Source organism: Meriones unguiculatus, chromosome 5 (assembly GCF_030254825.1).
Source record: "Meriones unguiculatus strain TT.TT164.6M chromosome 5, Bangor_MerUng_6.1, whole genome shotgun sequence".
In the NCBI taxonomy this organism is placed as follows: domain Eukaryota; kingdom Metazoa; phylum Chordata; class Mammalia; order Rodentia; family Muridae; genus Meriones; species Meriones unguiculatus.
Window position 1 is genome coordinate 104033855 of NC_083353.1, and position 27776 is coordinate 104061630.

Genomic DNA, 27776 nt, shown 5'->3' on the forward strand with positions numbered 1-27776 from the left:
TATGAGCACCTTAGGCTATGAGATATTTTTTTAATTAATTTATTTTCTTTCTTCCTTTCTCTCTCTCTCTCTCTCTCTCTCTCTCTTTCTTTCTTTCCTTTCTTCCTCTTTCTTTCTTTTTCCTTCCTTCTTCTTTTCTTTCTTTCTTCTTTCTTTCTTTCAATGTGGGGGTAACAGAAACTGTCATTAAGTCACACTGAACATTAGAACTTCATGAATGTGCAGCCATTCCCACCCATGGGGCCCTGGGTCATGATTCAGGAGCATCAGCCAGCATGGGTGATATAAACTGTGTTTTTATTTGAACATCATTCCACCTGCACTGAAGCTCAAATCCAGCAGCAGCAGAAGGGGTTGGGACCAAAAGAAATGTTACCAAATTGGACAATGAACATCGAGGACACATTCAGACAGAACTTACTAATGGGGCGTAGACAACACCAAGCTACCCTAACACACAGTACAGGTCTTGCAGAGCTGCCAGCTCCTGTTCTCCTCTCAGGGAGACTCCAGTCCCACCCAAAAGCTAGCTCTGAGCCAGACAACCCACAGAAGCCCCTTGTACTAGAAGGAGCCCAGCCCCTCCAAAAAGAGGGTTTCCTTTTTTTGGTGCACACCAGAGGCTGGAGCAGGTAGGGCTAGTGCCCTCTGTGCTCAGGTGGGACTCTTTTAAAACAGTCCTGAACTCCTCGCAGAGCACCATCTGCAAGCCATCACCTTGGCTCTTGCAGGCCACAGAAAGATGCTCATCTTGCCCCACATCCTCGTGCCTTTGGGAAAGCTTTCCTCCATAGCTCTGATCCTTAGGGGAGAGCATTCTACTTCCCAGGGTCCCAAGGACTAGTCTAAACAGTGCTTTGGACCAGCGACTGGACCACATTGAGATTATAGCTCCTTTCTCCACCCTCTGCCAGGAGCAAAGAAAGCCACAAACACCAAACACTAGCCTGCCCATCCAGCTTCCTCAGGATTTTCAGGGACCCAAAGCCAGAGACATTGATCTCCATAGCCCATTCTTTCCCAAAGGCTAATGCCAGCTCACCTGGCCTAATTGTACCATGTCAGCTGCCAGGAGGTGGGTGGGAGCCTCAGCTGAGTTCCTGGCCAAGGCATCCATTCTCTCTATCCCTATAAGTCTTCAAGAACACACTTTGGTCCCCACTCCACCTCTCTTCTGTCCCTATGCTGCCCTGGGGCTCCTGCAGAATGCAGACTTCAACCCACTGGCCTGAAACTCCATGCTGCGCCTCCCAGGTGCAGGGTGTTTCCTTCCTCCGAAGCAGCCTGATTGCCCCACTTCTATGATCCCTTACACATATGCACACACTCCTCTACAAAGGAACAGAGCTGCTTGGACCACAGACCTCCAGCCACTTGGCCTCCTATGGGTCAATTCTAACCTGCCCACCAAAGCACAAGGGACCCCTTGGGCAGCAGGAGTCCTTAGGGGAACAGATTCTTCAAGCACCCACGTGGCTGCCCTCCTCAAACTCTGGTGTTTCTTCTTCACCCTCCTACTGCCTTCTTTCTTCTTATTCTTCCTTACTGCAAATCACACCTGCCTTGGCTGCCCATCCGTGGAAGCCCCTTTCCAATTCTTCACTTTTCCTTCTCCATCACTGCATGTGTCTCTCCAGACCCCTCCTGGAACTCTCTCTCTTTCTCCCTCCCCCCCACTGTCCCTCCCTCAACATGCCTGTCTCCTCTTTGCTTCTGTGGCTCTGCTCCTGCCTCATTCCCAATCAGCCACCCACTCCCGGCCCTTCTCATCACTACCTGACCCCTCTCCTCTGGTTTGAATCTGAAGAACTGACTCCCACTCTCTTCCCCCTCAAACAAGGCTCCCCAGCCCTCCCTGTCCATTCCCAGTTTCCTGGCCACCTGCTGAAGATGGCTCCAGTGCTGTGGCTCCAGGAAGGGACCAGGCGGGGGACAAGTGTGGGGCTATACAAGGGCAGTGGTCAAAGCTTGGGAGAAGGTGTCTGCCCTGGAGGAGATGTGGGGAAAGGTGGAATTGGGGCCTGGAGAGTTCCAGGTGTCAGGAATCCTGCCAAGAACCAGCATCAGATTCCAGTTAGGGTTCTGATGAGGCAGGCTTAGGTCATGGGTCTTGCACGGGAGTCCTAACTCTCAGCTCTAAGTCCTATGAAAATGAACACAAGGACAACAGATTCATGGACTAGCCACTCTTCCAACTGCAGCTGAGGTCCACACCACACACGGAAGTGACAAGCCTCCTGTAGAGCCTCTAGGGGGCACACACTCCTCCACACAGGGACCAGGCAGCAGGTGGCCCAGGAGACAAGGTGCTAGATGAAGGTAGTCCGCCCCACCCTCTCCACGGGGGACTGAAGGCCTGTCCATGACTGGATGGCTCTGCCACCAGTTAGGTAACCAAGGATGGTTAAAAAAAAAAAAAAAATCACCTGGACTCTCCCTCATTTTCTCTCTGCTGAGGGGGAGGGAGTAGCCCCCACGGTGGGAGAAAAAGAGAGAGCTTCTCATCTGCCTTTCCCTAGCACACACGCACACACACTCGAACACACACTCGAGCGTGCACACACACACACACACACACACACACACACACACGTGCACACACACACACACGTGCACACACACACACACGTGCACACACACTCACACGTACACACACACACACCTCAGCTCCAAGCACTGCCCATGAGGTTACAGACCCTGGGCATATCACAAGGCGAGAAGTGGGCAAGGAGAAGAAAGAGGCAGGGACCGGGTAACAGGGTCTGGGCTGGGGACAGGGGTACCCTGTTCAGAGGTGACCTGCAAGTTCAAGTTAGGCAGAAAAGTATCAAAGACGCAAGACAGTCTCTGCCTTTGGCAGATGTCCGGGGTGTAGGAAGCATGAGAAGGGGAGAAGTTTCCTCTAACTCCCCGCCTCTGTGCCTCTCTCCACAGCCACCAACCCTGACGGTGGGCCCGAGAAGTCTATGATGTACAAAACAGGCCTGGGTCATGGGTCATGGGTCGTGAGTCCAGTCACTGGTGAGCCATCCCAGTGGAGAAGAGGCCAGGCCAGCCCCAGGCTGGGAAGCTGCAGCTGCTGCGATTAGCTGCCTCCTCCCACAGCCTCCAGAGCCCGTGTCTCCCCTCAGACTCTGAGCTAAGGAGGGACTACCAGCAGCAGAAAGGAAGACCCTGTGCTTTCTCCCTCAGCAAGGCTCAGATTCCTTTGAGAGCTGGGTGCAGGCTTGAATTTGGGAGTCAGAGGAGGCCCCGTCGGGGGGGCTGGTGGCACCTGGAGCTTTGTGGCAGATGTGGTGGGACCATCATCAGCAAATAAAAATAAAGTAGGAAAGAGTCTGGCCCTCCTGGGGCAGTGTCTTGAATAAGTCTCTTTAGGAGACCGGGACTGAGGAGGCAAGGACGCAGCAGGTGGCCCTCCAGACTTGAAGGGGTCCGAGGAGATTGCACTGCAGGTCCTCCTTCCCCTGGGATTCCTCGGAGACCTCCAGATAGTCTACACGGGAGAGAAAGAAACCAAGGGACCAGAGAGGAAGACCCAGGCTCCCTTAGGTCAAATGGAGGCAGGGCCGGAGTCAGGCTCTCTCAGGATCTCAAGGGCCCCTGCCTTCTGCCAGGATGCCACCCAACCCTGCCTCTCTTCGGAGTCTGGAGGTTCATGTGCAGTCAGTCCGAGATTTGGGTCTGGAGCTTGAACGCAGGAATGGGAGGGCAGCAGACGGAATATGCCGAGGTCAGGCCAACTCCTGAGCTACAATCCTGGCTTTCAGGGTCCCTGTGTATGAGCAACGGGACATGGCAGGACTCCCCATCCAGAGACGTCGCCTCCAGGCCGCAACACAGAACTTACTGTAGTGCCCACGAAATCTGTGGGAGGAAGGGAGAGGGGGAAGAGGGAGGAAGAGAGAGAGAGACAGGGAGGGAGAGAATGTTAGAGCCTGTTAGGTCACAGCTGCCTCCTTAGCCACTACCCACAAGCAAGTGGTCAGCCCTGAGCACACCATTTAACCTGTGAGCTGCCGTGTATGAAATAAAGACAACCCTCCTACTTCTGAAGGGTCAGAGGAGATGCCATGCAATCTTGGCACACAGTAAATGGTGGTGGCTTGGTTTATTTTCACTTTGGCTCAGAACTGACCTGTAGCATCTACCTTCATCCACCGGTGAAGGATGGAGATCTCTTGGCGTTGAAGGAAGCAGACCAGAGTTCTATGGGGGCGGGATGGTATTGCTTGAAAATCTTTTGTAACCTAGGCTGGCTTTGAACTTACAAGGTAGAAGAGGCTAGCCTTGATCTCCTGATTCTCCTGCCTATGCCTCCAGACTATGAAGATCACAGGTGTACACCAGCATGACTGGCCTCCCCCATCACTCTAGCAGTGAGCTGTGGCTGGGCCAACTGGCTCACATCTTAGTCGCACGCTCAAGAGGCTGAGGGAGAAGGCTTGCCACAGGTTTGGGGACAGCCTGGGCTACATAGTGAGTCCCAGTGTATCCTAGTCTTCACAGTAAAGCCATGTCTTAGAGAGACATGGCGGTGTGTAACCATCTGCTGCTGGTTAAATCCATCCAGGCTTCTGAGAAGCCACAAATAGGTTTGGTCTTGCATTTCTGAAAATTGCCACCAGGGGGCAGGTCCTGCCCTCAAACCAAGACCAAAAAAAAAAAAACCCAAAACAAAAACAAACAAACAAAAAACTACAGGATGGGAGGGTTCTGTGGGAGGTTTTAAGGTCTGATTGACAGAGGAGTGTCCCAGGATTGTAATAAAATGGGACAGGAAACCAGAGGGAGGAGCTGTCGCAAGCCTGTAATTCCAGCACTCAGGGAGGCTGAGGCAGGCGGATCTCTGTGAGTTCGAGGACACTCAAAGCTACATCTGGAAAAACAAACGAAAAGAAAAGGGGTGTGGTGGTGGGGCAGACAGGAAAGGTCTAGCCTTGGGCTGAGACAATGACTGCGAGGAAGAGACTTGGCTCTTGAACCTGAGACTTGGCAGGTTCAAGAGAACCTGCGCTCAGGTCCTGACTGCAGCACTTCGAGGGTTTTGGCTCCGCCCGCCCCCGACCTTGTTCTCATCTGTAAAACAGTTCATAATCGCTGCCTGCGGAGGCCTGTGAGGACTGACAGCTTGGAGCATTCCCCCAAGCCACTGTGCAGGCCCAAACTCTCCCCTCACACGACAGTCTCGGGAGACGGTTCTGTCCTCATCACCCTGGTTTTATCAAGTGTGGGAGACTGAAACTCGAGGTCAAGTAATTTCTAGGCTAAACCTGCTTCCACTATAACCTGTGCTCGCCATCCAAGACTTCACCGAGGCCTCCTGCCAGATGCCTGGATACACAGCTATGGACATTATCTCATCCAGTGCCATGGTCTGGTGAGCAGAGACCCCTAAGAAATGACTATAATGAACCTGGACATTATATTTTACTTCTGAAGACCCCCAAGAAAACCCGTGTGTGTGTGTGTGTGTGTGTGTGTGAAGTCAGAAAATTGAGGTCCACCGTAGCACTATCAGGAGTCCTCAGCTCTTCTCAAGTAGGGTGAAGAATTAAATAAGGCATCATTCAATCTGTGTGACAACATGCATAGTAGCTACCTCTGAGATTCTGGCTTTCTGGGCAAATCGTGTCTTGTTTGAAGACAGGATCTTGATATGTGGCTCAGGCTGGCCATGAACTTATAATCCTCCTATGCCAGCCACAAGAGAGCAGGGATTATGTGGGTATGTATGACTAGAGTTGTTTAGGTTTTTTTTTTTTTAATGAAATGAAATTTATTATTTATGCTTGTGTGTGAGGGCGGGGGTGTGTGAGATCAGAGTACAGCCTGTGGGAGTCAGTTCTTGTCCTCCATAGTGGGTTCTGGGTATCAAACTCAGTTATCAGACCTCCATAGCAAGCCATCTTGATGGCCCTAAATTGTTAAATTGTTTCTTTGTTGTATTTTGCTGTTATTTAAAACACACTTGTAATATACCAATTGTACAGCATGGTGTAATAAATTGCGAATGGCACCATTCAAAGCTGTAACTACTAATAATTTGCATATACTAACAAGACCCAATCTCCTGCCCCAGATTCCTCCCCTTCAGCCCCAGCCTCAGCTAACTGACCTCCTAGCTTCTGTATCTCTCATTTTTTAAGCTATCATTGTTTGTTTGTTTTTTTTTATGTATGTATCTCTGTGTTAGTGTGTTCAGATAGACACCTGTGGTAGCCAAAAGAGGCCTCTGGCTCCCCAGGCTCTGGAGTCACAGGCAGTTGTGATGGATGCTGGGAACCAAACTCTAAAAGAACTGCAAGTGCTTTGAACTGCTAAGCTATCTCCCAAGCCCCATTATTTCTTTGTTTTTAATATATACTAAATATATTGATTATACATTTCAACGTAGTAAGTATTTATATTAAATATATAATAGATTTAAATATATAACATATTTGTATATAATATATTTTAAATATACATTAAACCTGGTGTGTTGCTGTAGGCCTGTAACCTCAACACTTGAAGATGAAGGTTATCTTTGACTATAGAGTGAGTTAAAGGCCAGCTTCAACTATGTGAGATGCTGTCTAAAAAACAGCAACAAATGAGAATGGTGGCCCATGCTTCAATCCAAACACTTCAGAGGTTATGGCAGGAGGAGTGCTGTCTCTTTCAAGCCAGCCTGAAATAGAGTAAGACGCTATCTCCATTTTTATTTTAATTTTGTTTAAGCCACACATTCCTTACATTTGCTTAGCTTGGGGCTTAATAAACACACTTCTCTCCCTTCTGAACTTAACTCTTCCCTCTCCACGGAGCTGTTTCTTAGGCGCCCCATCCTCTCACTTCACAGCCTGGGGCATGGGATGATGAGACCTTTGAACCTCAGCCCCTGTTGTCTAATTATTTTCAGGCTCTCTCCTATTCTCCTCCTTCCCTCCCTCCATCCATTCTTCTCTCCCTCCCTCCCTTTTTGTCTCTCTCTCTCTCTCTCTGTCTCTCTGCTTGTCTGTCTCTGTCTCCCTGTCTCTCTGCCCCCCACCCCCCCCACCATGTGGGTTCTGGGGATCATACTCAGGTCATAAGCTTGATAAGCAAGTACCTGTTGAGCCATCTTAATGGTCCCTGTGTGTAACTTTTAAAAAAGTCATTTTCTAAGTTTTATTTTAAGTGTGTGGGTGTTTTTGCTTGAGTCTATGTACACCAAGTATCGGTGTCAGAGGAGGCCAGAAGAGGGCGTTGAATCCCCTGGAACTAGAGTTAAAGGTGGTCTTGTGGCTTCCTGTGGGCGTTAGGAATCAGGCTGGGTCCTCTACAAGGGCAATCAGTGGCCTCAACGGCCAAGCCATCTCTCTATCTCCCTGTGTGCAATTTTTGCTTTCCTGCTTTTATTTTATATGCAGCTGCCCTGCCCCTCCGCCCCCGCAGCCCTCGAGCCCACACACTTGCCTTTGCTCTCCTGTTTGAGCTCCTCCTGCAGCAGGTCCGTCTGCCGGTTGCCCAGCACGAAGGCGAGGAAGGACAGGATGAGCGCGTTGAGGATGCCGATGATGGCCAGAATGTACGCCCAGCGCACCGAACAGTCTCCAAGGGAGTACTTCCCCGTCCTGGCCCCGCACATGTCCCGGATGGTCTCAGCGTCCCAGCCATCAGGGAAGATCATGCAGCCCAAGACGAGGCACAGGGCTGGGCATCGAGAGCGGAACCCACACGGAGGTCGGGTCAGGAAGAAAGAGAAAGGCATTATTAATCCCTAGAAGCGAGGGGGTGGGGGTGGGGGTGGGGATTGAGTCCTGAGAATTCCCCCAGCCCCATCTAGCAACCTGAACACGTGGTAACTACTTTTCCTTCGTTGGGACTCGGACATTGACCCAAGGAAACAGAAACTGGAACCCGGGACCTCTTCTGCCTCACCCTGCCTTCAAGGAATAAGGAAATTCCAAAGCCTGGCCACGCCCCCTAACGTCCTCTGGTTCCTCTAATCTCCCCCATCCTCACCACTTCAGTTTTTGTGAGTTTGGTTTTGGTTTGGTTTTTCTTTTGTTATTCATTCGACAGAGGTTCACTGACAACCACTATGTGCTCCTTCAAAGACGCTAGGCAAACACACTGAAGAGGGTGAGGGTAGGGCTTTCCCGCAATTTCTCCACTCCAGAGGTGACTGTGAGGTGGGAGGTGCCCGGCTCATGCCTTCTGTGGAATGGGAACTGTTGGTGCTTTAGAGACATTTAGCAGGGTGCCAACTCGGGCAATCTTGCCTACTGTGTGTCAGGCACTAGTGCGGAGCTCAGGGAGGCACTTGGATCTATGTCTCATGGAGCTTGAATGGGAAAGAGGAAGATAGCAGTACAGGCTTAAGGACTCAAATGCTGGCACAGCTCTTCGTTACGTTTTTGAGCTCCAATTCCTTTATCTTTGTGCCTCGGTTTCCAAATCTGTAAAATGGGGGTGGTTAAGAGTATCACCAAAGGGTTGTAAAGACGACAGGGGGCCTCCAAGTGCTTTGCAGAGTAACGTTCTTATAGTGTTAGGTGTTGACGTCAAAACTAGTCATAACAAACACTTGCTGATCTTCAAGAGGATCTGTGTTCAGTTCCCAGCACCCACATGGCAGTTCACAACTGTCTTATTACAGCAGTTCCCGGAGATCTGACACCCTCTTCAGGCCTCTGTAGGCACTGCACACGCACAGAACACATACGTACATGTAGGCAAAACATTCATACACATGAAAGAAAATAATTCAAGGTTATCTTCATCTACGCAGTTACAAAGCCAGTTTGGCCAACATGACACCATCTCAAAAAGCAAGCAAGCAAAATGAAAGCCCTAGTCATAACAAAAAATAATAATTACACAAATAAAGGAATAAAGCAAAAGGTTTAGGTAAGGTGAGCTAAGTAAAGGTGGAAAGGACAGATCAGGATGACCCCATAAAAATAGTCCCCTCATCCAATCTACCCTCTTGGGTTGAGCTACCGAACTCTCCCAATGCCAGACTAGGCTAGGGGGTGGGGGGTGCCACAAGCCTGAGCCAGCCATCTCACTGCATTCCTTTGGGAGCAGTGGCTGACTATGAGAGTGCCACAGGGCCCCATAGCAGGCCAATCAGAAGGACCAGGTTCCAGAGGCCACTGGGAAGACTTGGTTTGCTCATTCCCACCGGTGTCTTAATGTCTGCAGCTTGCACAGAACTGTTTGAGCCGTGTGACCCTTGACTTCTCCAGGCCCAGGGGCTCAACCTGAATATCAGATGACAGCATTGACAGCGTTGGTTCCGATGTCCTCAGTTCTGCTCACTATGTGTAACTCATCCAGTCCCCAGGGTGGGAGAGGGGCAAAGGCTTTGACACTCCCCCACCCCGTCTCCTGCACGAGGGAGTGCTCCCTAAGCCCCAGGATCCTCCTCCAGAGTTTGGCAACTTGGATTCCATCCCGCACCCATCCTCCAAGCCTGATGTAATGTCCCCGATGGCATTGTCACCAATCTCTCATTCTACCTGGGCTGCCTTCGGTCTCCAAGACAGTACCCCCCACCTAGATGGGCCCGGCTCTGCAGCAGACCCAAACCAGAAGAGCTAGAGAATTAGACAGCATGAAGATGCACCTTGGTGCACAGATAGAGAAGCGAGCACAGAGCCTCTTCCCCATCCCCACCCCAGGGGGAACAGGAGATGGGGGTGAACCCTGGGAGCTTCAGGGACCCATAGCCACTTAAGTTCTGGTATTAGACCTTATGGAAACCAAAATATAGGCATGCGATAAAGCCCGGGGGCGCGCTATCATTGGCATGGAGGGAGGAGGAGTAAGAGGAGGAAAAAGAGAAGGAAAGGGAGGAGGAGTCTTCAATGCCCGTCTCCCTGTATGCCCTTGATTTGACTCCTCATCCCTGGGCTCAGACTCTCCAGCAAAAGGCAGGAGTGGGATTAGAAACCGGCAGGCGGGGGGATGGGGGGACAAACATACACAGCATCCCGTCAGCTGCTACCCAGCCCTCCTTTCCCTAGGTGCCCGAGTGGCTGGCCTCGCTGTAGTCTGTTTTTGCTAGCTCCTAGTGCATCCTCGTCTCCATGGAAACTGCTCTTGTATCCCAGAGCTCTAGCTTCCTCCCCCTTCCCAACACGGGCACTGAGACCTCAGTGAGATTTTTTTTTCCCTGTGCTTGCTCTCTCTCTTTCTCTTTCTCTCTCTCTCTCTCTCCCTCCCTCCTCACACACACACACTTCCCTCTCATTTCTCTCAACTGGTCTCCCTCTTTTCCTCTTTCCGTCTGCCTTTCCCTTCATCTTTTCTTTCCTTCTCTCCCCTATCCTTCCCTCATTATGCTCAAGCCTGAGCTTTAACCCTCCTTTCTTCCTTTTCATTAACATTTGACCCCTCTATTCATTCTTTTTTCTTCCATCTCTGCATCTACCCCTCATCCTGTTCTCACCCCCCCGTGTGTGTGTGTGTGTGTGTGTGTGTGCCTCTACCTCTGCCTTTTCCCTTGAACATCTCACAAGTAAATTCCCAGGATCCTTGACCCACACTGGGCGCATAGGAGCAGTGTGTCATAGACACAGGCAGGCGTGATGTCTATCTTCAGCACAAAAGAGGCGTAAAATCAAGTCATCCCCGCTGGTTGTCATGTATGGGAAGGCCTGTCTCAAAGGAAACAGGCTGGGAGCAGCCAGAGCAGAGGCCAGAGCAGGAGGGGCAGCTGGAGAATGCCAAGACAACCTCCCTGGCTCGTTGGCTCTGCAGAGCTCCAATGGTGGATGTGGGGCCTCGGGGGCTTCTCTAGAAATGGGAGAGAACCTGAAGCCATACCACTTGAGAAAAGCCAGGCTGAGATGGGAGGGAGAGGAGTGACCAGAACAGACAGGTCAGCCTCACCCAAGTGCCCCAAGCATGGGGGATGGCATGCCACAGACAAGGCAGGCTTCAGCATTCCCACCGGCTGGATGAGGACACTGAGGCTGAGGTCTGGGGACTCTGAGTCTCTTTTGGAAGCCAAGAAACGGTCAAAGCATCAGCTGCTTCTGAGTCTGATACTCAGGTGAGGGGTGAAGTGTGCCACAAGAGTTCCCAACCAGAAAGCCTAGAGACTTTGGGACGGGGCCTACCCTGTCTTCCCTGGGATGCTTAGCTTCATCCATGGCCTCCACCCACCAGATCACAGGAGCAAAGACATACTGTTGCTTTAAAAATCCCTCCAAACATTTGGCAAGCATCACCTGAGAGTGGGAATTGCTTACTAAAAGCTACTGGTGTAGAGGCAGGGGTCCTGGGAGTCAGCATTTCCACTGATTGACCCTATAGTCTAGGGTACTAGTGCTGCAGGCAGCCAGGAGGCATTGTGACAAATTTAGATTGATAATATCAGACTGGAGTAGAGCTCAGTGGGAGAGTGCTTACATAAGGCCCCAAATTCAGTGCCTAGTACTGCAATATAATAATAATAATAATAATAATAATAATAATAATAATCTGCTAATAAATTGCCTTTAACAATAATATTGAAGGTGGGTATGATGGCCCACACTTATAGTCCCAGCATTAGGGACAGCGCAGGAGAGTCATGAGTACAAGGCTAGCCTAGACTACATAGCAAGACCTTGTATCCAAAGATAAATAAACAGCACTAAGCATTTAACTATAGGCCAGGGTGCTAAGCTCCTACATTTTTTTCACCATTTCATTTAATCCCATAAAAAAAAAATTAACGGCCCACTAGATGGTTTCACAGGTAAAGGGGCTTCCTGTGCAAGCCCGATGACCTGGTTTCAATCCCCAGAACCCATGTAAAGACAGAAGAGAAAATGACTCAACAAAGTTGCTCTCTGATCTGCGCTTGCAGTCTGTGACCTGTGTGCTCACATGTACACATCATGGGTATACACAATAATAATAAATACATCTTTTTTTAATCTATGAGGTTGACAAAAGCATCACCCCCTGTTGTGGATATAAACATGTTTTTGTTTTAATCCCAGGTGTGGAATGTGGGACTGATTCAGATAGTCCACAGCAGCAAACTATTTTCAATCTGCCAGCTGCAGATAGTTTAAATTGGAGGACTCTGGAGAGAGAATAAATGCCAGGGCCCAGAGAGTGTGGGGAGTAGTAGAATGGGCTGCTGCTGCTTCCCCTCTGCAGCTCCTGTTGCTGTTGATGCAGTGAGACAAGAAGTGGGAGATCTCCTGAAAGGAGGACTGGGCTGGCTCCAAGGAACCCGACGACCCTAATCAGCAGAAAGCAGTTAAGAGAACTGTACCCCCTCTCCCACTAACCCTTTCTCTCTCCTACCTGGTGTTGGGGTGTTAGAAGAGATTGGGATGGAGTAGGGAGAAAGAGATATGAAAAATGTAAATAAAAGAGTTTTTAAAAAGGATGCCAACAACCCCCACTTACAGATGAGAGATTGAGCCTCCGAGGGACACAGCAAGGAAGTGGCAAAGCCTGCATTCAAACCCAGACAGGTACTTCATGTTTATCTTTGGACAGACTCCTTTAAATTTTTTAATTAATTTACTGTGTATGAGTGTTTTGCCTGCATATACATATATGCACCATTTGTGTACCTGGAACTGGATTACAGATGGTTGTGAGCCACTATGAGTGTGCTGAGAACTGGACCCAGGTTCTCTTCAAGAGCAGCCAGAGCTCTTAACCACTGCGACAGCTCTCCAGTCCCTTGGCTATACTTCCTGTTTCCCTTTCTTCATGCTTTTCTCCATCCATCCTGACGCACGGAATACAAATGGGAGGGCAAGGGATCTTGCAATCACTTTTAACAATGAAAAATAATGGTCACATCCTAGGAGTAGTGGAGCAGAAAGCTGGAAGTCAGTAATGACTTCAGGGGCTAAGGTACTGGTTCAGGGTTACCTAATTCTTGGACATTTGTTTTACCTAAAAGTCTAGAATTAGCGCTGGAGAGATGGCTCAGCAGTTAAGAGAACTCGCTGCTCTTTCAGAGGACCAGAGTTTGGTTCTCAGCACCCACAATGGGCACTTACAACAGCCCATAACTCCAGCTCCATGGTTTGGATCCAGCTCTTCTATCTTCTGTGGGTACCCTACACAGACGCAGACACACACACACACACACACGAGTGAAAATACAAGTTTCTAAAAGAAGTGAGGCTAAAAGCTTAGTTTTTTTTTTTTTTTTTTTTTTGAGACAGGGTCCTGGATTTATTCTGTAGCCTAGGCTGGCCTCAAACACATGGAAATCGGCCTCGCTCTGCCTCCAAGAGTGCTGGACTACAGGCGTGTGCCACCACACCTGGTAAAAGTTAGATTATTAAACCATAATTATTTAGGGTTTTCGAATTCATATACAAGGTGAGTTCTGGCAGATATAAAATGTTCTTTTTAACTTTTTTATCATTTATATTTTTTATTTATTTGCCGGTCTTCAGGACCGGGTTTCTTTGTGTAGCGCTGTCTGTCCTGGAACTAGTTCTGTAGACCAGGTTGTCCTCAAACTCACAGAGGAGTGGGACACCACCTCTTGACCATTGCTGTTTATTAAGGGGGAAACTTTTAACTGTATGCCACTGAGGAAGTCCCTTCACCTCCCAGAACCTCTACGAATGGTGGCATCTACTTCTCAAAGCTGCAAAGTAGACTGAATGTTTACCAACATCAATATGGTATTCACACTTTTGAAGGTGCTTACCCCTCAATCCACTTATATTTGTTTTCTAGAAGCTGCATCTAGCTGCAAGGGAGGCTGGAAGTTTTTTCTCTTTTACTCTCTTTCTCCCCCCTTTTGTACATATCTCTGTCCTGTACATGTACAGGAAAGAATGAATACAATGGGTTGATTGCCCAGCAATTTTTACAACACAGGTGTGAACGCATCTATTAGAAAAGAACCTGTTATATGAATTACAGAATATCCATGCCATAGAATATTACTAATTCAATTTGCTCTTCTGCTTCTAATTCTTGATATAGGGGCTTAAATAACCGTTTTTGTTGTTGTTGTATGTTTTTTTAATTAGGTGGTGGTGGCACATGCCTTTAATCTCCGCACTAAGGAAGCAGAGGCAGATGGATATCTGTGAGCTTGTGGCCAGCCTGGTCTACAGAGTAAGTTTCTGGACAGTGCAGGCTACACAGAAAAGCCCTGTCTTGAAAAACCATGAAACAGACAACAGACAAAAACAAAGAGAACAAATGTTTTAGACCAGGCATGTAGCCCGGTGGTAGAGCTGCTTAGCAAGTGTGAGTCTTGGGTTCAGTCCGGAGCACTGCAATCTGGAGAAATCTTTGTTTCTTTTCTAGTCTCTGTTGCTGCTACAGCTTTCACTGTTAGTTCTTTTGTTCCCAGATCTTGTTGTGTTTTCATGAAATTAAAAATATTTCACAGTCCCTGCGATTTGTTCTTTGATCTGTTTATTAATCTACATGTTGCTTGATAGAAGGGGTCGTCTCTTGAGTTTGAGGCCAGCCTGGTCAACTTAGCAAATTTCAGGAGCCTAGCCTGGGCTATATGGTAAGACCCTGTCTTTAAAAAAAAAAAAATTCAAAGTTCTCTGATAGCCAAATGTCATCACCTTCCAGCTTCCTTTCTGTTACTCTGATTTAAGTCTGAGTGCAGACACGTTGTGGCTTCTAGCTTTGTAATTGTAACAGTGTGGTTTGGGGTTCAGAATGTTCCATGTGGGCTTGAGAAAATGGCGTTCCCGGTGGCTGTTGAATGCACCAGCTACTGGATCAAGTCAGTGATTCTATTGCCGAGTCGGTCATGTCCTGAGTGACTTTCTGGCAGTCGTATTTCTTTTCTTTTGGTCATTGTTGTGTTTCAAAACAAGGTCTTAAGCAGCACAGGCTGGCCTCAGACTCGCTATATAGCCAAGGAGGGGCCTGAACTCCTAATCCTCCTGCCTCCACCTCCCAACTGCTGTCACTACAGACATGCAACACCAAGCCTGTGTCATCTGTTTACTGTTAATTCACGTTTCGTTATAGTTGAAGTGGTTTCTTGATAGACAACATACAGGTGAGTCGTTTTTGTTTTTCCATCCATTCTGATGATGGCTTTCACTGGTACACTTAGCCTCTGGCACCCAGCGGGATTGCTGATGTGGCTAGACTCACCCCTACTATGTTTCTCACTCCTTCCTATTTGTTGTCCTTGTTATTTATTCTTTTTTTTTTGGGGGGGGGGAGAAGGGAGACTGGAGACAGTGTTTCTTTGTGTAACAGCCTTGGCTGTCCTGGACTTGCTTTGTAGACCAGGCTGGCCTGGAACTCACAGAGAACCGCCTGCCTCTGCCTCCCGAGTGCTGGGATTAAAGGCATGTGCCACCACGCTTGCCTTTTATTCTCTGTCTTTCTTTCAAAGATTTACTTATTTTTATTTTTATACATGAAATAACAAAAACGAATCTTTTTAAGAGCCTGGTCATGGTCTACTTGGAATCTCAGCACTGGGGAAGTGGAGCTAGGCAGATTTCCAGGCTCTCTGTCAGGCTAGCCTAGGCTAACTGGAGAGTCTCAGGTGAGATGCCTGGTCTAAAAAAAAAAAAATAGGTGACTAGCTCCTGCAGAATGACACTTAAAGACAATCTTTAGCTTTCACACTCACCTGCACAAACATCCATGCATGTACACACACACACACAACTCATTGTAACACAGGTCTGCCACAAAGAAAGTCCCTCAGCTTTCCCTTCATTTCTCTTTGTTTTGAAGTCATGCTCCTCCTGCTTCAGCCCTCAGAGTAGCAGGGTTGACAGGCGAATGCCACCACGCCTGGGTTTTTTCTTTGTTTTGGAGGTTAATTCCATGGAGTACAAGCTTCCGGGACTGAGGATATACGGTGGCCAGCGGAGGACTTGCCAGGCATCCAATCTGCAGCACTGAAACTGAAAAGCCTCAGATGCTCTCAGCCCAGGTGGCGCCGATGCCTCCCTCCACACCGACACAGTCTCTTCATGTGCCTCCCTCAGCTTCTCACTTGCTACTTGCCCTCGGTTGCCCCAGTTCCTTTCTTAGCCTCTTTTTCTGGTTTCTTGCTGCCTGTCCTCTGATGGTTGGTGTCCTGAGATGTTCCCTCTTCCTCCTTCCTCATCTTGTCCCTGGGCAATGCTGCTCACACTAAGATTCATGAGATGAAACCTCAGATCTTCAGCTCTAGAATAGAGCTTTCTCTTTGACTCCAGACCCAAGCGTGCCAACACTGTTGGTGTTTTCCTGCTTGCACATGATCCAGGGCTCACGAATTTAATACTATCCCGAGAGGAGCTTATCTTCTTCCTCCAGGAGCACGTTCCTCCTCTTGTATCCTCTGTGAATGCTTCTTCAGAGACTTGGCTACCCACCAAGGGAGCTTTGCACCTGCCTGAGCCTCAGCCCTCAAACAAACCCAGTGGGCTCCTTTCCCTTCCACGGCCTCACATTCTGCCTGGACAATCATCTTCTCGTCCATCTTCCCAGCTTCCTGCTTCCCAGGAAGCCTTCAAACAATCAAACAATGCGTCTTCCCAGCAGCCACCTGGGCTACCTTTCTAAGCCATACCCAACCCTGCTCACTCCCACTCCTAGAAGTAATTGCAATGGCCTATAAATAAGACGGAAGCTTCAAGGCTGGACTCTCAAGGTTCTTGTAAAGCTCCTCCTCCAACCCCTCAGTTCTCCCTCTTCTAGCACAGACAGAGCTTCGGAGGCAAAATGAATTTGATGTGGGTCACACAACCATTAACGATCACGAGCCAGTGCACACACCTGTGCCTACAATGATCTTCCATTGGCTCCAAAGAGGGGTTCCCTAATTATTACAGTTTAAACATGTCTCCCAGGGTCTGTGGATTATAAAATTGATCTATAATGATGAGGCAGTGGGCAGGGAGCAGGGAAAGCCTTTCAGAGGTGCCAAGTCCTTACTGGAGGATCCCCACAGCAGTCAGTCCCTCCTGCTCCCAGACCTCTAATGGCTTCTGCGTGTCATGGAGCAGCATGCAGGCCCTTTCCAGATTGCCAGCTCCTTAGCCATACACTCTCCAGCCTCAGTGGTACCAGTCCCTTCAGTGAGGGAGAAACAATCAGGTCTGGGCAGGAATGGGGATGGCAGTGGACTAAGGCTGGGTTATTTTTCCGAAAGCTTCTTGCTTTCATCTTTCCCCCTTCCCATTCCATGTGATTCATCGTCATGAGCTACTTTAATCTCAGAGCAGTTTAAACACTTGAGGGCCTCTCTAAGAACAACGTTAAACCCAGAAGCTGAAAGGGGCATCGACATTTTACGTCAACAACAAAAATCTCACCATGGGAGAGGAATCTATAGACAAAGTCAGGAGATAAAGGCGGAACAAAATCTGAAACGAGAGCTAACTTTTACAGAGTCTTACTATGTAGTCCAGGCTGGCCTCTGACTTAAAGAGATCTGCCTGCCTTTGCCTCTTGAGTGTTGCAAGTAAAGCTCTGCTCTGCTACACTCTGCCTATAAAGGGTTAACTATATGTTGGGGTTTTGTTTTGTTCCACTTATTTAGCGTTGCATGTATGCATGCATGCATGCACATGTGTGAGTGTGTGTGTGTGGTGGCGAGAATTCTCTTCATGCACCCTAGAGCTCCTCTATGATCCAGTCACTTCATGTGTGTGCCACAGGAGGAGACCCCTTTCTTCTTTCTTTTGACTCTGAGCAGGATCTGGAATCCAGCACAGTGGCATACACAGGAAGCCTACAGTAAAAGGTTCAGTGTGAAAGGGAGGGAGCAGGGAGAATAGGAGGGAGACAGACATGAAGAAAGTAAGGGAAGGAAGAGAGAGAGAGAAAGAAGGGAAGAGAGGGAAAGGGGTCCCTTTCGTGGAGTAGATGTGCTAGCTAGCACTGTAACTAAACACTGCTAAATTTTATGTATCAATATATTCAAAGTAACTAAGTAACTAAATTTTACCATAGGAATAAAAATCTAAAGTCTATCCAGACTTAAAATGTGGGCCTGAATTCCCACCACTAGAGAGGCTGAGGCAGGCAGATCACGGCAAGCTAAAATATAACTTGGGCTGCATAGCAAGATCCTATCTATATTATTAAACCGTTCACTTCCAAAGGCAACCTGAACCAAAGCCCAAGGCCATGGGAGGGGGCACAAGCGCATGTCTTGAGTTTCTGTTCCGGCAACACCTGTGACCTCTGATCCCGGAGCCTGGGACCCTGGGGGATAGGAAGCTTCCTCCCTCTGCACAGCATAGCCAGCACTCTTGTTTCCACCTCCCCTTCGAGGCTCTGCACACCAGGCCTCACCTGGCACTCATGATCAGCTGAAACAAGGCCAGGCTCATCTTCCTTCTGGGACAGAAGAGGGGCCTAGGTTCCCACCTCTGTGACCATCCGGGTATTCATTGTCTCTGGGCATCTTCCTTCATCCATGAGGGAGTTAGGCTGGCCTGTGGTTGAGTTTTCGAGCCTTGTGATCATTGCAGCAAGTTCAAACTCGGCATCAGAGTCTTCACAAATTGCCTCCCTCAGGAGGCTGAGACACAGAAGGCTGTGTCTCAGGTGCCTACTGCACCCTGGGAGCCACGTTAAAAAAAAAAATCATCGTTCCAGGGGCTGGAGAGACGGCTCAGCGGTTGAGAGCACTGCCTGCTCTTCCAAAGGTCATGAGTTCAATTCCTAGTGACCACATGGTAGCTCACAGCCATCTATAATGTGAACTGATTCCCTCTTCTGGCAGGTATAAATGCAGATAGAACACTCATATACGTAAAATAAATAAATCTTCTTTAAAAAAAAAATCATCGTTCCACTTGTCTCTATCATCCTTGGAAGCAGGTACAATAACAACTGTTTTGCAGATGAGGAAATAGACTCAGAGAGGCAAACCCACTTCTCCCGGACAGCATAGCTGGGATGTATGGGTGCACTCTTCTATTTTTAATTTTTATATCTGAGGCATAAGGGGTTGAACCCAAAGGCCTCGTGTATAGCAGACAGGCAATCATGAATTCTCAACTCTTCTGCTTTTGTTTATATGTGGTCTCACCGTGTGCCCCAAACTGTCCTCCAACCCACCATCTTCTTGCCTCAGTCTCTCAGGGACCAGGATGTGCCACCACACCTGGCTAGATCCCCTTTCCTTACACTAGTACTGCACACCAGCCTCCTCCTCAGCCAGGCTGTAGCTGTTTCCTGTGGCTATCCTCAGCCTTACCTCTGACACTTAGAGCTCTAACCTGTCATCTGTGAATTCGGTTCCCTTGCTCCTTTTGGCAGCAGAAGGTTTTGGAGTCATCGATACTCACACTGAGACTCAGCCTCCCCTCCGTACTAGAAATGTGAAATTGGACAAATTGTTGTAACAGGCAGTGTAAAGACATCTAGCACAGAAACTGGCCAACGAGACAGCGCCATAAGTAAAAGCACTTGCCCCAAAGCCCAACGAGCTGGGTTCTGTCTCCAGGAGGCATGTGCTGGTAGGAAGGAGAATCAACTCCACAAACTTGTCCTCTGACTTCAGGTAGGAGGATTGGGTCACAGTAATAGCTCTGTGACCCAGCATGTCTATGACCTGGGACAAATGGCTCCTTAGCGCGTGGTCTAGCGTAGGGTAAAGTCTCAGAATATGCTAGTAGTTTTCTTTTGGAGACGGGCTCTCACATAGCCCCTGTTGGCTTCTAGCTCACTATGGAGATGAGGCTGTTGATCTGAGTTTGCAGTCCTGAGTAGTTGTAGCAGTCACAGTAACTTCTAACAGCCCACGGAAGTCCAAACTCCCCTGCCCAGCACTGTAGGGCCCTCATCATCAGTCCATCCCGAACCTCCTGCATCATTCATATCAGCTGTGCCTCTCTGTGCACGGCCTTCTCTGCTCAGATTGCACGTGCCTACACCCCTCCCCCCCCACGCCAACACTACCTACCTCCAGCCTTGATTGTCAGCTAAGCCACAGCCAGCCTCGGCTATATATCTACAACATCTATAGTTCAGCACACATCAGAGTCCACAGGGGTAGGGGCGTCTGTCTGTGGTCATCTCACTCACAGTCCCTCTTTTACAATCTCTGTGGGGATTCACCTTTCTCACTATTGGTCTACATGGTGTAAATGCAGGGACAGGCAATCTAGGTCTTAGATAAAGTCACCATGATTCATTAGGAAACAGCTACCTGGCAGAAGTTGGGCTGATAGAATTCAGCCCCGGAACTTTTACTGGCATCATTCTTTTTGGTTTTGTTTGTTTGTTGCTTTTTGAGACAGGGTTTCTCTGTGTAGCCTTGGCTGTCCTATATAGGACACTGTATAGACTGGCCTTGAACTCATAGAGCTCCCACTACCTTTGTTTCTGCCTCTGGTCCCCCAGTGATGGAATTAAAGATCTGTGCCACCATGCCTGGCTGCTGGCATCCATTTTCCACAGTCATTGCTAAGTCTGAGATATGAAAAGCTGAAGCTACTGCTGACTTTATTTCTTACCTTTAAGAGGTAGTGGGCTAGGGGCTGGTGTGATGGCTCAGCGGTTAAGAGCATTGGCTACCCTTCCAGGGGACCCGGGTTCAGTTTCCAACACTCATGTGACAGTTCCCAACTGTCTTTAAACCCAGAGTGGCTGGCACGCTCACACAGACATATATGCAGGCAAAGCACAAATGCACATAAAATAAAAATAAATACATTTAAAAATTAAAAGGAAGAGGTAGTGGGCTTTAAGGTGAACAAGCACAGGGGAACCACGAAACAGAGAAAGGTGCTCAGGTGTCTCCTAAGCATCTGGATCCACCCTCAAGCCAAGAACTCCTGACTTCCAGATCATATGAGACAATAAACCCAGCGCTCTTTGCTATGTCTTATATATGGTAGTATGAGCTGAGTCTCTGTTGCCCATCACTCCAGGGCTGCTGACAATAGCAGGACCAAGAAGACAGTAAGCTTTCTGAAAGCAGGGGTTACATTCCAGAGGCTTAAGGTCCTTGGGGTTGGATGTGGTGATGCTTTTTTTTTTTTTTTTTTTTTTGAAAATGTTTCTGGACTCCAAAGGCACCAGAGTTTATCTGGACCTTGCAGCTGAATTAATACATATGTCTTGAGATTATTTAAGGTTCTGTACTTTTCCTGATGTCCTACTGTGTGCTCAGGATTATGCTTAACTACCCTTGAGAGAACAATGTAACTAAACCTTCCTACGCCTTGGATTTTCCATGCAATCAGCTCTTATTACCTAAACTAATACATAGCTTTAATCTTAAACTGTGTACTCTTATATGCTCCTGACCAAAAATATTGCGTGTGTGTGTGTGTGTGTGTGTGTGTGTACGTGTACATGTACGTACGTATGTGTTGTAATCATTTGCTGAATGCATCCAACAGGTTGAAGGCAACCTATACAATAAATATCTCATAAATATCTCATGTTGGGAGCTACATGTGGATATACGGTGATAACATCTGTTTTGTAGTGGTTAGTGTTATTCTCAAGTAGCTGAGGCTAGTAAAGCAATTTCTTTCCTTCTGAACTCTGTTAGGATTTCTGTAAAGAATTTCTCATTGCTTTCCCATACCATGTCTTCTGTGCTTCTCAATAAGTGCTAAACAAAGCCCTCTGTAAGGAACACACACAGTCACAGATTCAAGCACACACAGAGATGCAGGACAGACATAGTCAACAGGGACAGACAGATCAGACACACACACCAGACAGACTACGGACAGGTCAGTAATCACAGACAGAAGACACAGGGAGAAATGTGGAGAATTCACATTTGGGCTCAATGTTAGTCAAGCTAATCCAAAAGGAAAACTGTGTTTCCATTAGTACAACACTAACCCAGTCGGGGGGGCCTGTGTACCCCATTGTGATGGTTTGAATAAGAATGGCCTCCATAGGCTCACCTATCTGAAGTCCAGGAATTGTACCATTTCAAAGGATTATAAGGATTAGGAGGTGTGGCCTTGTTGGAGGAAATGTGTCTCTGGAGGGTGGGCTTTGAGGTTCCATTGCCCATGCCAGGCTCAGTGTCTCTCTTTCTGGATATAGCTCTCAACTGCTTCTCCAGCACCATGCCTGCCACCATGCTCTGCACTGTGATGATAATGGACTATCCTTCGAAACTGTAAGTAAGCCTTCAGACTTTCTTTTAGAAGAGTTGCCTTGATCATGGTGTCTCTTCACAGCAATAGAGCAGTGACTAAGATACTCAGCATTGTAGCACTGTGCACAGGATGACCACAGAACAGTTGAAAAATAAAAACAAAACTAGGTATGGTGGCTCATGCCTTTAATCCAAGCACCTGGGAGGCAAGATGGCAAGTCTTTGCAAGTTTGAAGCCAGCCTGGTCTACATAGTGAGTTACAGGACAGCCTGGGTTAAGGAGAGAGATAGAGAGACAAAGACAGAGATAAACAGAGACACACAGAGAGACAGAGAGAGAGCGAGAGAGCTGTAACTTTCCTAATGAGAAGGTGTTCTTCAAGATGCGTAGGCTGAGGGGAGTCCAAAAGAACAAGAATCAAGTGACAAGTGTTCTAATTCCTGTATGACAAGGCTTTTGCTGTCACTCTGGGGATGGCTGATGTCTCACTTTCTGAGCAGAGTGATCTTAGTCAAAAAGTTATTTGCAGGAGCCCCAAGGGCTGGAAGATACACTCCCAACCAATCAAGTGTCAGTCCCTCAGCTCCAGATGAGAAGACTCAGATTAAAACTAAACAGGCTTCTTTAAGGCTATAAGGGAGGTTGGCAAGATGGCTCGATGGATACAAAGCACTTGCCACACAGACCTAAAAACACAAATCTCATCTGAGGCCCCATGAGAGGGAAGAAGAGAGCCGGATCCTGCAGATGGCCCTCTGGCTTCCATGCTTGCACCACAGCACAAACACACCTGTGGGTTAGCACCTGTACACACACGTCCAAATGACTGTCATGAAAAAGTAAAAAGACTGTAAGTTGAGGTACTTTTAACACATGACTTGCAGTCCAGAGCTGGCCTGTTTCCTAGCGCCACTTTATTAAGAGGTATGAATTAAGTATGAATTTATTAAGAGGTATGAATTAAGAGGTATGAATCAGACACTTAGACATCTCTGAGCAAAATGCCCTCAAGTTCTCAGTTCCACCAACTGCACCCTCAGTCCATAGGAAAAGGAAAATTCCCTGCACCAGGAGGCAAAACCACCACCAACAACAACCCTGGTTATAGACTGAATTTCCTTCCATGCTACTGGTGTGACTTTGAGTAAGTCTTTTGCACGTCTGTTACCTCTCGGAAACAGGAGAAAATGAAGGTGGAATTTGAAGGTGGTGATCTCTAAGATTGCTAAATTTCAGTGATAGCACTGTCGGACTGTCCATCAAATCTCAAAATGAAATCCCACATGGATTACCGAGAATTTGAGGGCCAAGAGGTCAGCAATCCATCTGCAGACTCCAAATTAAAGTTGATGGATTGGGGTTCAAGAGGAACATATATTCTTTCCAGCTTGCCTTCGAGGGAAAATACAGAGAAAATGCACACCATCACCTCTGGGCACCACTGCAAAACATGGAACAATATCCTATTCCCTTCTTTTTCCTTTCTTTGTTCTTTTCAAAGGTTCTTAAACAGCTCCATTAAGACGGGTCCACATCTGAGAGCTGGAGAGACCTGCTCAGTGGTTAAGGATGATAGTTGCTCTTACAGAGGGCCCGAGTTCTGTTCCCAGTATGCATATCGAACAACTCACAACTACCGGTAACTCCAGCTGTAGGGGATCCAATGCCCTCTTCTGGCCTTCACACTCAACTGTCTTTGAGCACATCTTATCACCACCACCACCCACACCCATACACATAATTAAGAATTTAAATAAGTATTTTTAAAAAACTCCACATCTGAATATACACTACCTTCCTCCAACCAGCCCTTTTCAGATCGAGAATCCTCTAGTAGGGCAGGGATTCCTCTCTACATTTGTTGAAGTTCTCTTGGGGAAGCAAACTAGCCTCATGACCTTGCCCTCACATCTGGCCTTCAGCCCAAGTGACAAGTCTTAATTTGATCACTACTGTGTTCTTAACACATGACCTTGAGTGACTTCCAGAGCCCTTTAGAAAACTCACACGCCTTCTTGAAAAGATGGAGCTTTCTTTACAATGGAGAAGTTCAAGTGAACACATTCCCTGTGGCAGCCAAGTCTCTACTCTTAGTTCCTGCAGTGGCATTGTCTGTAAGTTCATATAACCTGTTTTTTGTTTTTTTTTGGGGGGGGGGGCTCTCTTGAAGGGCTGAACACTTGTTGAATATTCTGAAGTGCTTACTGCAAAGAACCATCTAATGGGCCATTTCATCAAGTCTTCTCATTTCTTTCTCATCCTTGGAAGGCTCCAAACTCTCTCCTAGCCTCTACCCATCTTCTTTCCCACCCTGTCATCCCTAGGCTCCACTTTGCCCTGCCCAACTCTCTTTCCTTTCCTGCAATTAGGCAAAGGTCCAGGTTGCTGAGTTTTCAAAATGTGACTTCGATCGAAGAGTGGGCGGGGACACGGCTCTAATGGATCAGGGGGAACTGTCTCAGCATTTCTCATTCCCAAAAGGCCTTTCCCCGATCCTTAGGGGGAAATGGCTGTCCCCATCAAACGGTTCAGAGATTTCAAGGGACTCATCACCATTGGATGTGGCACAGAACCCTTCCTGAGAAAGAGTCAGGGACAGGCACATTTGAAAGGATAGAGTTCTTCTCTCCAGAGGTTTATGTTGCAAGCTTTCAACAGACACCTTGTACCAACACCACAGATTGCTTTCCCCACTCTCAGGAAAGGATTTAAAGTTTACCAAAGACCCTTTCATCTCTCCAGTGCACAGTCTTGCAGATGAGGAAACCAAACCTCAAAAAAGTCAATAATGCCAGCAAGTTCAAGGGCCAAGACAAGTCCCCAATTCATGCATCCTCTCCCCTCCCCCACATAACACTTCTAATAAGTCCTCATTCAGGGAAAAAAAAAATCCCTCAAAGAAAGCCAACAGAGAAGCCCCCCCCCAAAAAAAAACCCCACGAACATAACGCTAACCTATCAATTGATCCTGCACCTCCAAGCAGACAGACCCAATTACCAATTCTAAGGATTGTCCCCTGGCCTTAGGTGGCTCTCTGCTGTTGAATGTTCTCCCCAATAGCAGCTCAGGGCTGGCCACGAGGTGAGTGTCTCAACACAGAGAATAACCCAGCTCTTGCTCTTCCAAGAAAGAGCTCTCACCTCTAGAGTCTTTGCTAAGGGTCCCGCGCCCACTCCTCCCCTACCTGCCAAAAGCTGCATCCAGGCGCAGATCTTGTAGACGGTGGCGGTGTTGCAGAAGAAGAAAAGAGCGAAGCAGGTGATGCAGCCAAGAATCAGCACCATGGAAAGCAACACGAAGAAGGCGGCCGCCTTGAAGGCGCTGGACGGGATGGTGCTGAAGTCGGTGAAAGAGCCCCGGCAGGTGAGCTCTCGGCCCGCTAGCCCGCTGCCCACGCAGTAGTGGAAGAGGCCGAAGTAGCCAGGCTTGGGAGTGCTCACGCTGTCGCCCACCCAGTAGGGCTGGATGAAGACCACCACGTTGATGATGGCGAAGCAGATGGTGAAGATGGCCCATAGCACGCCGATGGCCCGCGAGTTCCGCATGTAGTGCTCATGGTAGAGCTTGGAGGCCTCCTGCGAGGGCAGCATGGTGCCCGGGGGCGGGGCCGGCGGCGGCCGCTGGCAGGGGGCCGCCGGCCCAAGACAGACCACCAGGCTGCGGGGCCGGAGCTGGGGACGCAGGCGAGAAGCAGCCCTGAGTCAAGGAACTCACAAGGGCGGGGCCTGAGGCGGAGCTGGGGACCTGGGGGCTGGCTGGGGAGTTAAGAGGGGGTCAGCACAGTGTTAGGGCGGCGACTTGAAGGACTAGCTAAGGTTTCCTATGGGGGGGGCTGAAAGAGGGCCATGGGAAAGTTGGGGGGTGGGATGAGGACATGGAAGCTGGAAGTCGGGGGGGGGGTGCCAGAAAGTGCTCGTGGGGGAGTTCAAGAGGGAGCTTGGGAACTGGTGCTGGGGTAAGAGGGGCCTGAGGGGAGATGTAATGAACGATAGAGATCAATACTGGAGCACTAACAGACACCAAACAGAGGGAGCTGGGAAGGGCATACTGCAGCTGTAATTAAGGGTAGTGTGTCTGGGATTGGGTGTCTGAAGGGGATCTGGAAGCAGATATACGCTTCTCTATGGGGAAGAGGAGAAGAGGTTGTCAGGGGCTGGTACCGAGGGCACGAGGAAGGTTACAGTAGGGCCATGCAGGGGGCAGGGGCTGGTAACCAAGACTAAGTGTTGGGGTCAGGATGAGGCTAGCATGGAGTCAGGGGCTGACACTGTAGGGTCTGCGGGTCTGCGCTCCTGGCGGGGATTGGTGGTGGTTGTAGGGCGCTCCTTGGAGCCCTGAATGTCGGCGGCTCGGGGATAGTCTAGGATTGGTGGGCCAGGGCCGGGGAGAGTGGCTTTCAAGGCCAAGGGAACAGGGGCTCTGAGGCCAGCCGGCTGTCTGGGCCTGGAGGGACAGGCAGCGGGCAGGAGCCGTGCCGGGGCTCAGGGGAGCGGCTGGGCCCGGGTAGGGCCAGGGCTGGGGGTGGCTGCCCAGCGCCCAGGCCCGGACACGCGCAGAGGCTGCGGCCGCCAAGAAGGGATGAGGGAGGACCAACCTGGGCCGGGTCGGGGCAGGTGATCCGGGACCAGCAGGGCTCAAGCGCCGGGGCTAGGTGCTCCAGGCAGTGGCTGCCTCGGCCCAGGCGACGTCCTCTGCGCGGCCTCCATCTTGCTCAGGCTCTTGCCGGGACGCGCTCCCGCGCCGAGGGGCGCGCTCCTGTGCACTGGCGCGCCGCGGCCTGGGCGCACTCCCGCGCGAGCGTGAAGAACAGAAAGGAGTGGAAGGGGAGGGGTATTGGGGGAAAAGGGGCGCTCCAGGTCTTGGCAGCCAGAGGTAAAGTCAGGGACGGTGACCCTGACGTCCCTCAGCCAGAGCCACAGCCCCCACCCCAGCCCTGACTGCAGGCCTCCTGACTGCGGGACTCCCCTTCCGCCAGCCTGAGTTGTGGGGTTCCGGCTCCCCACAAAGCCCATGGGGATGGGGGAAGGGACCCAACAAGGATTATTTGATTGCCGTGGAACTCAATCTCTTCATTCCGGATTACCACCTACCACCTATGACAGCGCCTCCAGTCTCTCCATTCTGCTTGCACGCCTTTGCGTCTTGGAGGCGTTGAAGGTTTCCAGAGTCTCCTAGGAAACTGTCAACACCCCCTAGGAGAGGGAAACTCCTAAACTGTTAACACCCCACGCCAGCCCGTGGGGATTCCTTGGCCCACAGCGCGAGGAGATCTGGCCAGGGAACAGGACCCAGGCTGAGTACCAAGAAGAGGAGAGAAAGGGGCTGGGGAGTTGTTTTTTCCTCTCTACACTGCCCCCCGCCCCCCACCCCCGAGTGCTCAAATCGATGCGTGTCATGAAGTTTGGACATTACGAAGATCTAAACAACAAAGCCTCGAAGTTAAGGCTGGTGATTAGGGCAAAGAACCACCCGTGGGACACTCGGAGGGGAAGGCAGCTTGACTCAAGTCTTTTCTTAGCCTTTGGAACGCAAACTAACACTGTGACCTTGAATTCAAGCTCTCTGAACCTGTTTCCTCATCTGTAAAGTGGACAAATTATGCTCCATTTTACAGGGGTGTGTGTGTGTGTGTGTGTGTGTGTGTGTGTGTGTGTGCGCGCGCACGCGCCTATGCGTATGTGCCTGCTCACAGAAGCATGTGTGCAAATAAGCCATGTTAGTAGATCCCAAACACTGGACCATTTATTGGAACT

At 49.1% G+C, this 27776-nt stretch overlaps 1 protein-coding gene across 2 annotated transcripts; it reads right to left on the reverse strand.

The window, feature by feature from the left end:
- Window positions 1-280: 280 nt before the first annotated feature.
- Lhfpl4 (LHFPL tetraspan subfamily member 4) lies at window positions 281-27195 on the reverse strand. Of its 2 annotated transcripts, none has more exons than XM_060383907.1 (4): window positions 26618-27195; window positions 25208-25778; window positions 7441-7677; window positions 281-3867 (listed from the first exon to the last, which is right to left on the reverse strand). In XM_060383907.1, the coding sequence occupies exons 2-4, from the start codon at window positions 25611-25613 to the stop codon at window positions 3767-3769; spliced, it is 744 nt and encodes a 247-aa protein (XP_060239890.1). In that variant the 5' UTR covers window positions 25614-25778; window positions 26618-27195; the 3' UTR covers window positions 281-3766. The 2 variants fall into 2 exon arrangements, with proteins under 2 accessions (XP_060239890.1, XP_021493281.1); XM_021637606.2 differs by having other exon boundaries at window positions 25208-25694; window positions 26618-27192.
- Between the last annotated feature and the right edge of the window lie 581 nt (window positions 27196-27776).